Genomic DNA, 16,887 nt, shown 5'->3' on the forward strand with positions numbered 1-16,887 from the left:
ACTTGATGGTGAAACATTAAAAGTGAACCAGATGATTAAACTTAATGGAACAGGCACATTAAACTGAAATTAGTAAAAATATGCCTTGGGCAACCTACAACCTTTTATTTGTTGTTGTTTAACTTCTGTCTCTTCCAGTGGCCATGATGAATGACATCACAAAAGAAAAAATCCAATTAAAATCTAAGTGCTCAATAAACCCCTAATGTCTGCTTCTTGCCACTGCTTCCACGGGCACTGGAGTTTTCTGTTTTCTTTCTTTCCCAAGAATAGAGAAAAGCGCTGGCCCCAGGGGCGTTCGGCAGAAGGGAGGAGGGTGGGGAGAGACGAGGGGCTGATGGGGGTTTTTGCTGCCTGCACATGCACCGTCAGAGTCAGGAAACTCATGTTGGGGCCTGAGAGGAGGGAAGAGGTTAAACTGTTCTTTTATCAGGCCTTGCCTGAGTGAAGAGATACATTTTCCCACCGGTTTTCAAATATTGATAAATCAGAACTGTGATCTGCAACATAGTCCCCGTTCACACTTTCTGGCATCTCCCCCTTTGCCTCTCTATCGTCTCAGGTGTTTGTAGTATAATTCATGGAAATGGTCGCTTCTGACAGCCAAAAATAAGTTTCTGATTACTTTCACCGGAATAAATCTTGTGACCGGATGTGGTATTCGCCGACTAAGTGTGCAACAATTACACATTGAAGATGATGAAAGAAGCAGCCGAGGAGAGTCTATAATCTAGTGGAATAAAGAATATAATAAATCACATGTAAAGACAGCAGTTGCCACCAGGTAGAAGAATATTGGCTTTTCATAACAGATTTTACCTCAGAGATAGGAAGTGTTTACAAAATTGGGTTTCCACGGTCTTCAAAGTTTTCAAAGTCAGAAGAAGAGCAAAAACATGCTGATGATAAATTCCCAGCCAATGCTCATGCTTCCACTTTGGTGGCTCTTTATAATTCATGAAACACATACCATGTTTTTATTGCATGTTTAGGTGGCAATTAATGAGGTATTTGTGTATGGCCTCTAATTAGCTCTTGACAGCTGCGTGTCCCGCAGCTCTTATTATCCTCATTTTACTGAGAAGGGTCTTGGCTTGGGAGGTGCAATTGACTCTGCTGTGGTTCTACACCTGGTGAGGGACACAGTGGACGTGACCTGTGCTTAGGACTTAGCTGCGCATCCCACATGCTGCATCCTGCTGCTAACCACGATTGCCGACCATGGCGGGCCCACCACGGCCACTGACCATCGCGCCGATCACGCCTACCCAGGAGCACGCATCCAAAGGGCAGCAGGGGTGCTTGCTTTACTCATGAGTTAATAAAATGGCTTTTTAAGATCGCTCTGCAGTCATTAGAATCTGTCAATGGAGAGTTAACTTTTCCCTAGTGGCTCTTTCTCTGTCGTGGTGGTTTCAGCGTTTCCTTGGCATATCACACTGCACAAATCATAGAGTGCTCTTGTTTTACATTTCATATTGCATTTGTCTCACTTTGAAGCAATTTCCTCCCTGTTCGCATTTTATCTTCCATTATTTCTGCCAAATTGCTTTCAAAGCTACTAATTGTATGAGTAATATTCTCATTCTCAAATTCGGTGATTAACTCGGCGTAGCTGTGTGGCCTCGGACACAGTCTCTCTCGCGCCAGAAATGAGGACATTGCTCTGAACATTCTCCAGGGCACCTTCCTGCCACCGGTTTCTCATCTTTGACTCTCACTTGAGCTGGGTGTGATTTTGAAACACTACATAAATTGGAACTTTGCGTTTCCTGTTTCTCCAGTGACAGATAACTCGGGATTACAAAAGAAACTTTCTGGGAAGGCTGTCAGAGGTCATACCCCCCAAAAAAACCTTGCATTGAACACTAAAGCTTCAGATAGCCATGCTAAACAAAATCATGCCACGTAAAGTCTGAAATTCAGACTCTCATAGCCTGGCCTGTGTTAGCAGGTGACTCCAAGACAGAGGCAGATTAAGTATTTCCCAAGTACACAGGACTCTTTCCCTCTGTGCTTTGTGTAGAAAGTCCACAGAACATGTGTTTAGGAAACTGCTTAGATCATCATCTCAGTTCCCTTTGGCTTTGAAAGTCCATCTGCAGGTATTCTAGAACAGAGGTTCTCAACGTGTGAGTCACAACCCCTTTGAGGGTCCAACCACCCTTTCATGGAGGTCACCTAAGATTACCATTGGGAAACGCAGATTTAAATTACCATTTGTGTCAGTAGCAAAATTACAGTTAGGAAGTCGCAATGAAAATAATTTTATGACGGGGTTGGGGATTTAGCTCAACGGTAGAGCACTTGCCTAGCAAGCGCAAGGCCCTGGGTTCGGTCCTCAGCTCCGGAAAAAAAGAAAAGAAAGAAAAAGAAAAGAAAGAAAAAGGAAACAATTTTATGGTTGGGGGTCACCACAATATGAGGAACTGTATTAAGGGGTCATGGCATTAGGAAGGTTGAGAACCAGTGCTCTAGAAGCTCATGAAGTGTTTTTCAGAGCCCATGGATGTTTACCTATTGCAGTTACCGCTGTCAGGAAGCTCCTCCGTATGGAGACTGTAAGGAGATTCTGTCACGAACATGTCTGTAATCACGAGACCTGTGACTACAGCTGTTAGATGGTCATCCTTAACAATGGCAAAACACATTGTGAAAATCTGTGAATAGAGCTAGATTGCTAGGAGACCTAGACTTTTGCTGGGTAGGGGGAAAAGAATTTAGGAACTCAACTCCAAAAGGGAATCTTTGGGTTAGGAAACAGGAACTACTTCTCCAACCCAGAATCATCACCATCCACTCTTACAGGCCCAGACATTCACTTCAGTCTACACTTCCCTCTGGACCGTTTCACTGACAGTGAATCTTCAGCATCGCTGCTTGATTACTTTTGAGAGCTGGGGTGGGGGATCAGGTCTCACTACCTCATAAGGCAGACAGGATCCACTTTAGGCTGTCTCTGCACATCAGAAGGCCTTCTGTTTCCTACTAAAATCCCCATGCCAGATGCCATTGTCCCAAGGAACTGATGGGCTGGCTGGTGACGTGGTCTCAAGACACCGCTGAACGCAACGCTGAGGAGGTCTGGGGATGCTTTAAACTGAAATAGAGAGACAAACGGACACATATCACTTCTCTCCAGAAAACTCTCCAGAGATGGATTATAATCTCCATCGACCGATGTGATTGCCTAGCTTCCTTAATTCACCAAAAGTCAGACTATACCCATGTCTCTGATGCAAATACTGAAGTCCTTTTAAGCAGTGGGGCAGTTGGAGAATGTTTGTGTGTACACAGTGACCAAGAGAGTCTGCTCACAGGTTCTGACATCCAGAATGAAAAGATTTGTCCAGTCTAACTTACATGTTCTTGGGCTTTTAAAAATGCTTCCGTCTTTAGTTTTCCCTTCTTCAAACTAAGAAAGATTGCCAAATTTTCTACTTCTAGAAAGTTCTGTGATTAAGAAATACATTCATTAATGAGTGGTATTCTTCTATTGAAGGGTTATGTAAGCAGTTTAAAAAAACTAAACAAAACAGCTGTGCCTGCCTTTGGAAGCTATTGATAGCAAATAACAAATAGTTAAGATAGACTGCATGGTAAAAACAAAACAGTTTAGGATCACCTGCTTGACTTTTACTTTTCTTTAATTTTTTTTCCCTACACTAGTTACATTCAGACCAGGATAGAGGAGATGGATCACTTAAATATATCCTTTCAGGAGATGGAGCAGGAGATCTCTTCATTATCAATGAAAACACAGGCGACATACAGGCCACCAAGAGGCTGGACAGAGAAGAAAAACCTGTTTACATCCTTCGAGCTCAAGCTATCAACAGAAGGACCGGGAGACCTGTAGAGCCTGAGTCCGAGTTCATCATCAAGATCCATGACATCAATGACAACGAGCCAATATTCACCAAGGACGTTTATACAGCCACGGTCCCCGAGATGGCTGATGTTGGTGAGTGAGACGCACGTTCGACAGAGTGGGGTCTCCACACCCACCAAGGGAAGAACCCTGAGCCAAGCTTAGTGAACTGAAAGAATTTAGAAGCCGCATCCCAAAGCTACCATAGGTCCTTTTCCTAAGTGCACCCTATTGTCTAATGTCACCCCAGTCTTACCTTGTGACTACTGTAAGAAAATGGCATTTCCTATCATGGTAAGGGTAGGACAGCAACGAGGAGAGACTTCGAGATGAGATGGAGGCCAACTCATCTGCTTTCTCCCCCACTGTTTCTTGGACTGAAAGACAGCAGCCTTGCCTATTGCTCTCAGCCCACATCACAACAGTCTGGGGAAGGGACCAATCTTCCCAGTCAAAAATTAAAGCCCAAATTTCCAGTCCAGCCCCCAAAAATGGTGACAGGGCCAGAAAGATGACTCAGTAGGTAAAGGGACTTACCTCAGAAGCCTGATGACCTGAGTTCAATACCAGACCCATGTGAAAGCAGAAGGGGAGAACCACCTCCATAAAAATGTCCTCTGACCCCCCCCCCCCCACACACACACAGCCATGCCGTGGCACTCACAGACACAGACACACAATAATAATAAATTTGTTTAATAAGCAAAAAAAAAAATACTGGTAGTTGCATTAAGTAACTGTGAATTTAGGGGAAAGACTCTTTAAAAAGTTTTTTTTTCATATCCATAAACAGTGCAAAGACAGTAAAGACATCCATGAGATTTAATACAGAGGATGAATATTGTATGCACAAGTCCACTACCAGTTTTAAGTTTCATTTGTGTGGACTTAATCTGTTTAAGCTAGAAGACGGTAAACAGGACTTAAAGAAATGAGAAAGTTCTAGAAGCTTTAGAATACTCCATAGGACACAGTGACACACTCCAAACTACTATAGGAGAAGGTTGTTTTTATTTTCACTCTGCCAGCTTCAAAAAAGGCTGAAATTACAGAATAACTTCTCTCTGGCTGCATCAATTAGATATGAGATAGAGTAGAGCTCAGAGGTCCAAAATCTGGGAAATATTCAGTCCGGGGAAGTGATTGTAAAGCATCCATCCCCCCCCCCCAGGAAGAAATCGTCACATTATTTGAAGCCACTTCATTCTGTTAGAAAAATCGGAAGCCATCCTCAAAGCAAAGAAAGGAGTTGAGATTATTTTTAAAGAGTCTTTTTTTTTTTCCCTTGGATGGGTTGGAGGATATTTTTCTTGTAGGTGGCTTAAAAAATAAGAATGGGGGGGGGGGCAGGGGCGGGAATTAAAGCAAGATGGTTATCTTTGTCACCAACAGCACCCCCAAACAACTGTGATGCTGTGCACCCCTCTTAGAGAGTGTCACTCACTTTTGAAGCCAGGAAAGAATTAAATATACATTACACATTCTTGGGGGAAAGCCCAAAATGCATGTCTAGAGAATCATTATTGGCATAGAGAGGGGAGTCTGGAAGAATGCATATAAAGGTGACCAGACAAGAGCAAAAGGGGAAAGTGAGCTTCAGTGTCCAAAGCACCTAAATTAGAAACTGTCTCCACTAATAGCCAGCGGTGCAGCCTTGGGCAAATTACTTGATTTATCTGATCTTGATTTCTTTGATCCTCCAATTCCACATCTACCAAAAATAAATAATGAATGTCTACTCCCGAAGGATAACCATGAGGATTAAATAAGAAAACAGGCGTAAAGCCTCTCCTTCAGTAGCTGCCCCTAATGGGTGCTTAGAACACCAGATAATGACATTCCAAAGGCAAGCAGAACTTACATTAATGCAAATAAGAATTTGGGTGTTTGTTGACTTCTATTAACTCTCCCTCTAAAGTCACAGGAGGCTCTCACGCTGGCCACTTAACCTGCCAAATTGCAAGGGTGGGATTGTGTCTCATGTCTCAGTACGATACAGCGAGAGCCAGCACATCCAACCCTAGCACAATGCACTCTGTTTGTTTAATAAATGAAATGGTTAGGTATTACAAAAGCAATTTTTTAATTCTCATATTCTCTACAAGGAACTTCCCTGCCCTTCTCAAAGACAGGACAACCCCTGCTTATCTGAAAGGAATATCAAAAGGCAGCCATAGAGTACCCTTAATCACAGGGTCTTTGGGGAACTTCTCACCCTTATAACGGACATGCAAGTACACTTATGAAATTAGCATGTTCCTCAAGCAAGGTAAAGATACTTCCAAAGTTCTTAGGTAAGCGCCCCCAAAGTAAGAATGCCAGCCTAAAACAGTATTGCTTCCTTTGTACATTTAATCTTAATTGAAATTATACTGTCAGATGTTTACAGTGGGTTATCCCAACCCACTAATGTTTGGTTTGGTTTAGTTTTCTTTTTAAACATGTAGCCCAGGCTGACCTTGAGCTCATATTATAGCACAGGATGGCCTTGAACTTCTGATCCTCCAATCTACTTCCTTAAGAGATGAGATTACAGGTGTGTGTCACTATACCTGGTGTATTTGGAGTTGGGGGTTGAACCTGGAGCTTCCTACATGTACTCTACCATCAGCCCTAACTAATTCTTTATCTGGTCTAAACTACCCCTTTTAAAGGTTCAAAATCTTTCAGCCTCTTAGAATTATCAGATATTTGAAGATCCCATAATAGGAAACCTGACTTAAACTAGTTTAAACAGTGAAGATATTTGTTGGTCATAGGATCTAAAGCAAAATGAGCTTTGGAAAAATTCGATCTGGATCCTGGCTTCATGGTGATTTTCTGTCCTGTTCAGCTTTGACCCCAGGCTGGCACAGCTAAAATCACAGCAGCTGCTACAATTGTGGCTTCATGTGCCACATTGAAGTCCAAGAGAAAAGGCATCTAGGACACAGAATTTCTAGCAAAATTGCAAGTGGCCACCCACTGGACAACACCTACCAGAATTCCTGTGGACAAAGTAATTTAAGAGGCTGTCGTCTCTAGGTACCTACCTTAGTCCTAAGTAACTTGAAAGAACACTTGAAGCGAGAGTCCAGTCATATCCCATCACAGGAGATGGGTAGGACTCACCTTTACTCAAGGCTGTCCTTCTCTTTAACGTACTCCATACAGCATCCATTGATGTGAATCTGATCCCTTTCAAGTGAGGGATCAATGGCTTCCTAACAACACATATTGTACTGTGATTCTCCACTCCTTTGTCATAGAAGCTAGTATTCTAGTTGACTTTATATTGCTGTGATAAAAGACTGTGACTTTCAGGTTCCACTCTATCATCAAAGGAAACCAAGTTGGGAACCTGGAGGCAGGAATTGAAGCAGAGACCAGAAAGGAGTGATGCTCACTAGCTTGCCTTGCCTGCATGGCTAGCTTGCCTTGCTTTCTCAAACAAATCCAGAACCTCTTGCCCAGGGATAGCACAGCCCACAGTGGACTGTGCCCTTACATATCAACCATCAGTCAGGAACATGCCCCAGAAACATGCCTGCAAGCCAATCCAATGGAGGCAATTAAATTGAGGTTCCAGCTTCCAGGGAATTCTAGTTTTGCCAGGTTAACAGAAGACTAACCAGGACAACAAGATGGCTCAGCACAAAGATATTTGCTTCCAAGACTGATGAACTAAATTTGATCTTCAGGATTCACAAGATGGAAAGAAAGAATTTCTATTCATGCACAGTGGCATCTGTGAGCCATCACATGCACACAATTATAGACATACACTAAAATGTAATTTAATTATTAAATTAATTAAGATCGCGCTTTCTTCAGTGTGCACATGTATCAAGTAACATAATGAAACCTTCTTTGTTTTCAGTTACGTTTCTGTCATTACAGGCACGTTTGTGGTCCAAGTCACTGCCACTGATGCTGATGACCCAACCTATGGAAACAGTGCTAAAGTTGTCTATAGCATCCTCCAGGGACAGCCTTACTTTTCAGTGGAGTCGGAAACAGGTTAGAATACTTCCTTCATCTCCTAGTCGACGGTCTGTAATTTTAACTGGCATGCTCAGCTGACCTAGCATATTGTTTAATAAAAACAATCAGCATGATTGGATTTTCCTTGTGTTCCTCTGCCAAACTCTAGTAATTTATTTGTAAGCGTGACATCCAGATCATTTTAATAAGGAAATATGACAATGAGCCTTTCACACCACACATATAGGATAGAGTCGTTCCTTTCTTTTTCCATCTACTTTGGCGTGAAACCAAAGGAATGACCCTTCCTGAGAATGGCTAACCCTATTCACAGAAATCCTGAGTCCTCTTTTCTCTTTTTCTAGTTTCTTGATGGTGTCACGTCTCTCTGTTCTACTTCGAAGTTAGGTATAGCCATGGGACATATTTGCACAAATAAAATATGGCAGTGAAATAAGTCACTTCCAAGTAGAGTTGTACACAATCTGTCACATTCCCTTCCCCTGGTCACAGTGATCATGGAAACTCTTGTTGAAATAGGGCCTCAGCCCGGATGCCAGAGTGTCACCATGAGCAGAGATGCCTGAGTGCCTGCCCAGAGCATGAGGAAGAATTGAACCAGAGCCCTGTCACACCACGGAGATTTTTGTCTCATTCTGATGTCATGGTCTAGCCTATCCTGCCCAACACATCCCTGGTCCAACAAATCAGCTTGCCTTATAGAATATTTTTTACAGCATCTTATTTTTCTGAATTTGCCCTGCAAAGTCTAAGTGGAAAGCTGGACTCATTGCTGCCTGTCACAGATGCCAATGAAAAGAGACAGGGACTGAATCTTTAAAACTGCTTTATTCAGAGAGCTGGCAATCTGAGAAGACAGTAGATTAACATCCTTAAAAAAAAAAAAAAAAAAAAAAAAAAACTGTCTTCCATCTCATTTCCCACCAGCAGATCCTAGATCAGGGAAGGAGCATAACAAAGAAAGCCAGGCATTCTAGAGCTCAGCCCTGCCCTCTCATCGGGTGGCCAGACATGTTTCTGAGGGCTATGATGCCCAAGTTTCTCTCATTATCATCTCTTGCTGTCTCCCCTCATTTTGTGTGGATACTTGGGGCTCAGGCGCCTCTTGAAGTGCTTAGTCAAGTTAGCCGATGTCAATCTTGTTCCCCAGGGGCATCTGGGCTGAGAGGGGGTTAACTCAGAACAAACCAACCATCGACAGTGTGTGCTGGCTAAGCTATAAATAGCTTGTAGGTGCTGAGGCCCCTCCACAATATGGAGCACAAGAATGTCATATAATGCTGAATACAAAAGCACCCCATCAACCGCACCGTGCTATCTGGTGGTTTATTTTTCTGCACAAAGCATTTGTATTGTACAGTATATTCTATACATATTTTGAATCAAGTTCCTTTCATATATTTTTCAAACATTCTTTATTTTAAGCCAGAGCTTTTCTGGGTTACTATATCCAGCTAGAAATCGATGTGTTAAAAGGTGAATGAACCTGGAAAGAATCCCAAGGAGAGAGAAAATGTTGAGTTGAAAAACAATGAGAAATGAAAAATTAGAATTACCCTACTTAAAGGACAAAAGGCTAAGGTGATTTCCTGTGTTTAAATAGAGAAGAACCATTATTTGGAGAAGAGAAAGCCGCTGCTCCTTGAAGCCAAGACTATGGGAATAAAATTGACCTGTTGTCTGAGGCATTCTTGTTAAAAAGGAAGAAAAGATATTTTCAGCTTCATTAGTGGTTAAGCATGAGAATGTGAGACCGGAGAGGGTTACAAAGCCTACTCCAGTGATTTTTAAAAGGAAGTTAATTTAAGCATAAACACTCTACAGAGATTAGGCAAACTTTGAGAAGTTCTTTCAAGTCATTATCTAACTGCCTAGCAGTAGAGACAACTTTAACCTGTCTTTAAAATGTCGGCTGCTGCAGGGATTGCTGGGATGGAGTTCTCATTCTCTGTAAGCAAACCCAAATTCTCCGGGATCAAACAAGATCACAATCGGGAGAGACCTCAGGCCATTTTCCTTAGCACATAGTTTTGTGGCTTATAAAGCCCACAGAACATTCATTACGGCAGGTACTCTTGAGGAGCAATTAGCCAAGCTGATAATGTGAAACTCTGGTGTCAGCTTAGGCATATGGCTTTCTGAACCATGCTCTCAGAGTACCCCCCAGTGCTTTTAATCTAGCAGCAAGTGTGGTATGTCCTCTCATGCCACATGCCAGTTCTACCTGACAGTGTCATCCCGTGACACTTACATTGCACTACGTGTGGTCTCTTTTGCACAGGCTTTCACTTGTACTTGTTTTTACTCTCCTTGTATTACAGGCTTCTTAATGAGTCTCTCTTCCCTTGTGTGATTGTAATTTCCTTCAGTAGAAAGGCTGCATATAATCATCTTTATATCACAGTGACATCTGCATAGCGTTTTGCATATTGTGGGTGACAGTCTCCATTTGTCTGCATAAATAAATGATTCCATAAACTATGGTTAACGCCTCCCCTCCCACGCCTGAATTTTCCATTTCATATCCATAGGTATCATCAAGACAGCGTTGCTCAACATGGATCGAGAAAACAGAGAACAGTACCAAGTTGTGATTCAAGCCAAGGACATGGGCGGCCAGATGGGAGGACTGTCGGGGACCACCACCGTGAACATCACGCTGACAGATGTCAATGATAATCCACCCCGTTTCCCCCAGAGTAGGGACATTTGATTGAACAGATTTCTCTAATGTGCTTTTGTAAAATTTTGACTTTAAGAATATTTCCATGGTTGGCACTGCTGTCAAAATCGCTGGACTTAGGAAGAATTGGCACTTTTATTAACATTACTTAAATGAGATGAAAACACCACTTATGCTCAGGGAGTGTGAACATTTATGCTCTGCCATCGGTAATTAGCTGAGTGGTTCCTGATATGGCGGCTGTTGTAAAAGCAACTTCGTTGCTTTCTCTTCCCTTATTAAAATGACTACCACAGACGTAAATTTGCTTGAGCAAAGCATATGTATACAAGTATGCTGCTATTTGTTAGGAAAAAGTTGACCTTATGTTTTTATGAACTTAATCAGGCATGTAATCTCTGTTAGATGCTCACAAAGCTTTGCAAGGAAGGATTTATCATTTCCCGAGTTCTAAAAATACATCTGAAGAAGTTGCTCTGTACTTAATCCGTTTGGAGTCATAAAGAGTTTTCTACAGTATGGTTAATTGAGATACTGAAAATCATCTCAGATAACATTAACTGTCCTTATCAGGTGAAAGGAAAAAAACAAGACCCATGAATACGGCCTTTCTGTCAAAGCATCATGCTAGACTTCCACATCCAGCCACCCAAGTGGGAACTGGTTGTGATGCAATTTCCCCTTCAAAAACAGATAGATGTCTTTGTGACCATGCTCCCCTGGAAAAGTTACCTGAATCCTTAAGTAGGAAATGCAGCTGGATATGGTGACTCAGTCACACATATAATCCTACACTTGGACAGCTGTGGTGGCTTCCAGCTGGGGCTCCATAAAGAGTTCATGCCAGCCTAGGAAGACCCCATGTTTTAAAAGAAGGGAACTAAAGAGAACACTCAGCAATTGGTTTAGAGTACTAGATGCTCTTCCAGAGCATTCAGGTCCAGGTAGATCATCACAATGGCCTGTAAGTCCAGCTCCAGGAGAAATGATGCCCTCTTCTGGCCTCCGTGACCACTGGATACACATAGCATGCAAACACACAGACATACACACATACAGAGAAATGAAATAATTTTTAAAAATGTTTTGAAAAGAAGTAGAAGGAAGGAATGAGAGAAGGGAAAATGGGGGAGGGAAAGAAGGGAGGGAGAAAAAACCCACTTACTCTACTGTGGCCTTTTAAAAAAGATAACCAGCTAATATGGGCTCCCTGTAGATGGAGATCTAAATGATAAACTGGAAACAGTGTCGTCTTTTCATCCTCCAAGTATGTAATCAGCTAGATGCCAAGAACAGAATAGCTAATTATTTATGATATGGGCAGAAGAAACGTTTTGTGAGCCCTGAAATTTCTGCACAAAGGCCTAAAATGAAAATAGCATGCTCGCCAGTGCTTTGCCCTGGGGAGGACAACCCCAGGGTCTCTGCACTTGGGGCTTTGTCACATGTCCTGCTCTTTCTTTACACTGCCTGTTGCCTGCTGTGAGACCATGTGCCAAAGCAAGTAAAAAGAGAATGCAGAGCAATCTAGAGAAGTAGTTAAAACATACTTTGTTATTTTACCAACCAGGAACCCAATATTCAGGGAATTTGCACCATTGAAGACCTATTCTTCAGTGGTGCCATAGTCTGATGGGTTTTGTTTGTTTGTTTGTTTTGGGTTTTTTGAGTTTTTTTTTTTTTCCAAAAATCATGTATGAATAAATGGCAAATTATAAGAGATAAGAATAAATTTCAGAAGGCAGCTATGCTTACCACTTTACCATCAATGCTAAGATAGTTTTTGTTTTTACACACACACACACACACACACACACACACACACACACACACACACACACATTCTAAGTATGTACTGGTCTGCAAGATTGTCATATCTAAGCTGAAACTCACATATTGTCTTTAAACTAATTTTGCAACACAAGGATATTAAAAAGTATCACCTACAAAGTATCATTTTAGAGCAGAAGTAAAAATAAAAGAATGCTGACGGGTGTGGTGGTGCACACCTTTAATCAGGCACAGGCAAGCAGATTTCTGTAAGTTCGAGGCCAGCCTGGTCAACACAGTGAGACTGTCTCAAAAACAAAATTTTATATATATGTTAAATATATTTATAAAGAAAATTCTGTAATGAAATTGAGAAGGAAAGAATGAGTCAAAGGAAAAGGGTAGAGAACTTCATTGCTCAGTGTAGTTTCCCATATCCCTAACTCTGCATCTAGATCCAGCTCAGATTCTTAGTCAAATCATGGCTACTTGGCTATTTTTCCAAATTGCTGTAATTTGCTTCCACCTTCAGCTAGTAGGAGCAAGGTCAGGAAGAAGCCCTGTTAAGAACACAGAGTAATTAGCTCCAAGTCAGTCCAGGTTAGGTTTTCTATTCTTTCTGCTATATTACCTCCGCGGGGCTTCTGAAGCCCTCCTCTCCTACTTAGACTCAAACAACACCATGAACTTGGGAGCTTGTTTACAGAACAAGAAAAGAGCACTCCACTTGCAAGGAGACAGGCCAAGAAACAGAAAGAGAAGTCTGGTTAGCATGATAGTGAAGACATAAGGAGGTTAGGGCATCATTAATTATTTTGAAGAAAGCATAAGTCTGTCTTTGCCACAGTGAGGTCTTAACACTGTCTCCCCTCAGCCATGGTTGGGCTTTCTGCCCCTTCACTTATTGCCAACCAGAATCCAAATATATTATTTAAAATACCTTTATTGTCATATATTATTATACTTACTCTCTTTTCTTAATAAGAAATAAGCTATTGCTGATAGTCTATTATTATGCTCAGTTTATGTGTTAAAATTTATCAGAGATAAGTATATACTAAAAATAAACACAGAAAAAAATAGAGCACTTAACCTGAACTAAACCCTGTGTTTAGGATTTAGTACTAGTTGCAGTTAGGACTCGGCTGGGGATCTCAGAATATATCCCTAATGGGTAAGAGTGGACTGCTTATTTGGGTAGAGCATCTCCTAGTCTCTGCCTCACTTGTCTGTTTGGTGATTAATAGGTACATACCAGTTTAAGACCCCCGAGTCCTCTCCACCGGGTACACCGATTGGCAGGATCAAAGCCAGTGATGCTGACATGGGAGAAAACGCAGAGATTGAGTACAGCATCACAGACGGTGAGGGGCAAGACATGTTTGACGTCATCACCGACCAGGAAACCCAGGAAGGGATTATAACTGTCAAAAAGGTAATGGCATTGGTATGGACACTTGGTACCACTCCTGGGGTTGACGAGATGGCTCTGAATAAAGTACTCATACAAGTCCCCAGCACCCACATGAAGTCTGGGCATGGTGGCCCATGGTGGCAACGCAGGTGCTGGAGGAAAGGTGGAGAAAGGCAGACCTTGGAAGCTCCCTGGCCAGGCAGTCTGGAAGAAATAAGGTTCAGAGTGACAGAAGGCATGATGTTGATCTCTGACCTCTGGCTTCTACCTACAAATATGCAGAGTGCACATGCATACAAACACACACACACACACACACACACACACACACACAAGTAAGCATGCACATATAGAAAAGGAGAGATAAGAGGATGTAAACACAACTCCATGTTAGATTTTTTTTCAACTCCAAATACTGTTTAGCAGGAGGAAAGTAGGCTACTGATTGGTGCCTCTACAACTTTCATAGCTATCAAACAAGATAAAACTTTCAGTGTCTCATCAATGAGAGTGCTTCCCTCTGGCTCCCAAGGACAATGACAATCTCCTATGAACATTTCTTCAAATTCTTCTTTTACTCACTCTTTAAAAACACCGATTCTAATCACACTGAGATCTCTTGGGTTGACTTTTAGTAGTCAAAAATAATTTTATATATTCATTACTTCTGTACTTTCAATACATTTCTACTAAAAATCCCCTAAGTAAATAATAGAAACAAGTGGAATTCATAGAAATGCTACAAGCAATAAAATAGACAATGCCACACGTTGTTGTGGGTGCTGGTACTGCCATGGCACTTACAACAGACGCTCTTTCTGCTGTCCTAGAACCTATAGGCCAGCAGTGAATCAACAAGGAAGAAGCCACTGAATGAATGTGTACGTGCCAACTGTGAAAAGTGCTTTGAAGGAAAGATTTAGTGCAAGCGGGGGGCAAGATGACCTGAATTAGAAAGAAGGCATATGCAGAGACCCACATCTAAGCAACTGAGGAAATTTCACATGACCCCTTCAGTTACTTTCCAGAGCATGAGGGCAACAAATCTCCTCTTCACCAGCATGCTTGTGTGCTAGTTGACCGGCTGGCACCACAGAGCACTATACCAAAGTGTGGCCATGGTTAAAAACCAACAAATTGTGTGCTTCGGGGCTGAAAGTATTGATTTCGGTTAATTTTCATTGATTTCTCTTTTGTCGTGTGTAGTATAATATACCTTCTCCCTCCCTTCACCCACTGTGGCTTGCTGGTGAACATAAGCATGGTGGATGTAAATAACAAGAAAAATGTCCCTTTTAAGAATATGTCTGAATATCTGGAAGCACAATAAAACATGCCTAAGTGACACTCAGACCAATGTTTTAGACCCTGATATGATTAGGAGGCCCATTAGTGTGCATTAACCTTTTTAATTTTCTCAGTGCCTTATCAGATTCAAACTGAAATTTTGCCTAGCCGACTAAATTGCATTCGCCAACGTCTTGATTAATAGTGTTTCCAGCGAGCCTTGCCATGATATCATCTAAAACTACAAGTCAGCAGTACACATTTGGGTTCACCATGCCTTCAAAAGCAAAATCTTTTCCTAAAGGTCTTTGACAAACGGAGATCATTGCCTTCTTTGGCAAATAATTAGCCCAGTGCCCTTGTGAGGCTACCGGGGAAAGCTTTGCCTAACTCCTGCAAAAACAGCTTATTTAGTACGGACCGGCAAGACAGAGTCATGGTGCTAACCTCTGAGTCAGACTTCTGGCTCCACTCCTACTCACCTGAAGCTGTTTACAAGTACAGGTGACCATCTCCACCAGAGAAAGTTTGGTTTAGCAGGCAAGAGTGGTGCCCCAGGCATTGGCAAGTTTTAGATACCCAGCAGGTAAAGCCAGATGTGAGAACCCGAGGCAAAATGGTCTACTACATGCTGCCACTCTGCCCTCAGCAACCCCCCCTATTCAAATCCAAGGTAGTTTAAAGGAGAGGGAGGCTGAAACAGATCCCTGTGTCCAGTTCCCTTCCTGCCCCATATGCCTAGCACCTGAGTACCCACTTTTCTGTGCAGCAGACATCCAGGCTGTACTTCTATCCTGGTTGCGTCATGGCTCTTCACAGCCTATGTAATAGCTTCCCTGCTAATGCTCTATGGTACGGGAAAAATACTGATCTCAACTTCGCTTTGCTGCCTCTGCCCAACATTGCACTAACCTATGGTTATCTCTAGAAGCAGCCCGATCGCATTCATTTATCAGAGATTTGCACTAAAACGGTTTCTGCCTTGCCTCTCTGTGTGCTGCATCGCTTTCTTCTGAAGCTCTTGGATTACGAAAAGAAGAAAGTGTATACCCTCAAGGTGGAAGCCTCCAATCCCCACGTGGAACCCCGATTTCTCTACCTGGGTCCCTTCAAAGACTCAGCCACGGTGAGGATTGTGGTAGACGATGTGGATGAGCCTCCAGTCTTCAGCAAACTGGCCTACATCCTGCAAATACGAGAGGATGCTCAGATAAACACAACCATAGGCTCTGTCTCAGCTCAGGATCCTGACGCTGCCCGCAATCCCGTCAAGTAAGTGCATGTCAGCCCCATCTCTTCCCTCAGTTAAGTCCATTTTAATATCCGAATATCCACCTGCTGCTTAAAAAAATAGGAATCCTTTTTCCAGTTAGACAGCTGTGTTTTCCTGGAAAACGGTTCCAGATAGCACCTTTAACTGTCCTTGCTCACTGCATAAATACTGTGTTTAGCATCAGCGTCAACCTCAAATACACGAAAGTTGAAAACAAAAATGAAGAAGAGAGGTGCAGCAGGAGTTCGCTGCTTAAGTGAAGTGAGATAAGGTGGTGCAGCTGATTGACCTGGGCCCTTTGTAAGCTTGACGATGATTTACTAAATAGTGGAACATGGAAATAAAGCAGCCACTGAGTTTGACAGCCAACATGCTTTTCAAGTGCTGGAGAACCTATCATGTAGCACTTAGAGGCAGAATTACACTCCATTTAGATGAATAATTTCCCTCTTGCATATGTAAATAAAAACAAGAACTGTTTCGTGATATGTCTGTGAAATGCTGGAGAAATTAATAGGGTAGAATCCAAATTAATGCTCTGTAAACAAGCTCCGTCTTGCTGGTGCTTGCTGGCTCCTTAGTTATAAATCAGATGGCAAGAAACC

The 16,887-nt window shown here is 42.3% G+C and overlaps 1 protein-coding gene across 6 annotated transcripts in view; it reads left to right on the plus strand.

Moving 5' to 3' along the window:
• Nucleotides 1-16,887, plus strand: part of Cdh6 (cadherin 6) — a 137,534-nt gene that overhangs the window by 99,063 nt on the left and 21,584 nt on the right. For 5 of the 6 annotated variants that reach the window (XM_037209376.1, XM_028884391.2, XM_028884397.2 and 2 more), the window contains 5 exons: nt 3,670-3,964; nt 7,751-7,870; nt 10,387-10,554; nt 13,556-13,743; nt 16,028-16,281. In XM_037209376.1, the coding sequence (XP_037065271.1) occupies nt 3,670-3,964; nt 7,751-7,870; nt 10,387-10,554; nt 13,556-13,743; nt 16,028-16,281 (1,025 nt within the window). The remainder of the gene's footprint in view (nt 1-3,669; nt 3,965-7,750; nt 7,871-10,386; nt 10,555-13,555; nt 13,744-16,027; nt 16,282-16,887) is intronic. The other variant, XM_037209377.1, reaches the window with a different exon arrangement.

This window comes from Peromyscus leucopus, chromosome 11 (genome assembly GCF_004664715.2).
Source record: "Peromyscus leucopus breed LL Stock chromosome 11, UCI_PerLeu_2.1, whole genome shotgun sequence".
NCBI classification, from domain to species: domain Eukaryota; kingdom Metazoa; phylum Chordata; class Mammalia; order Rodentia; family Cricetidae; genus Peromyscus; species Peromyscus leucopus.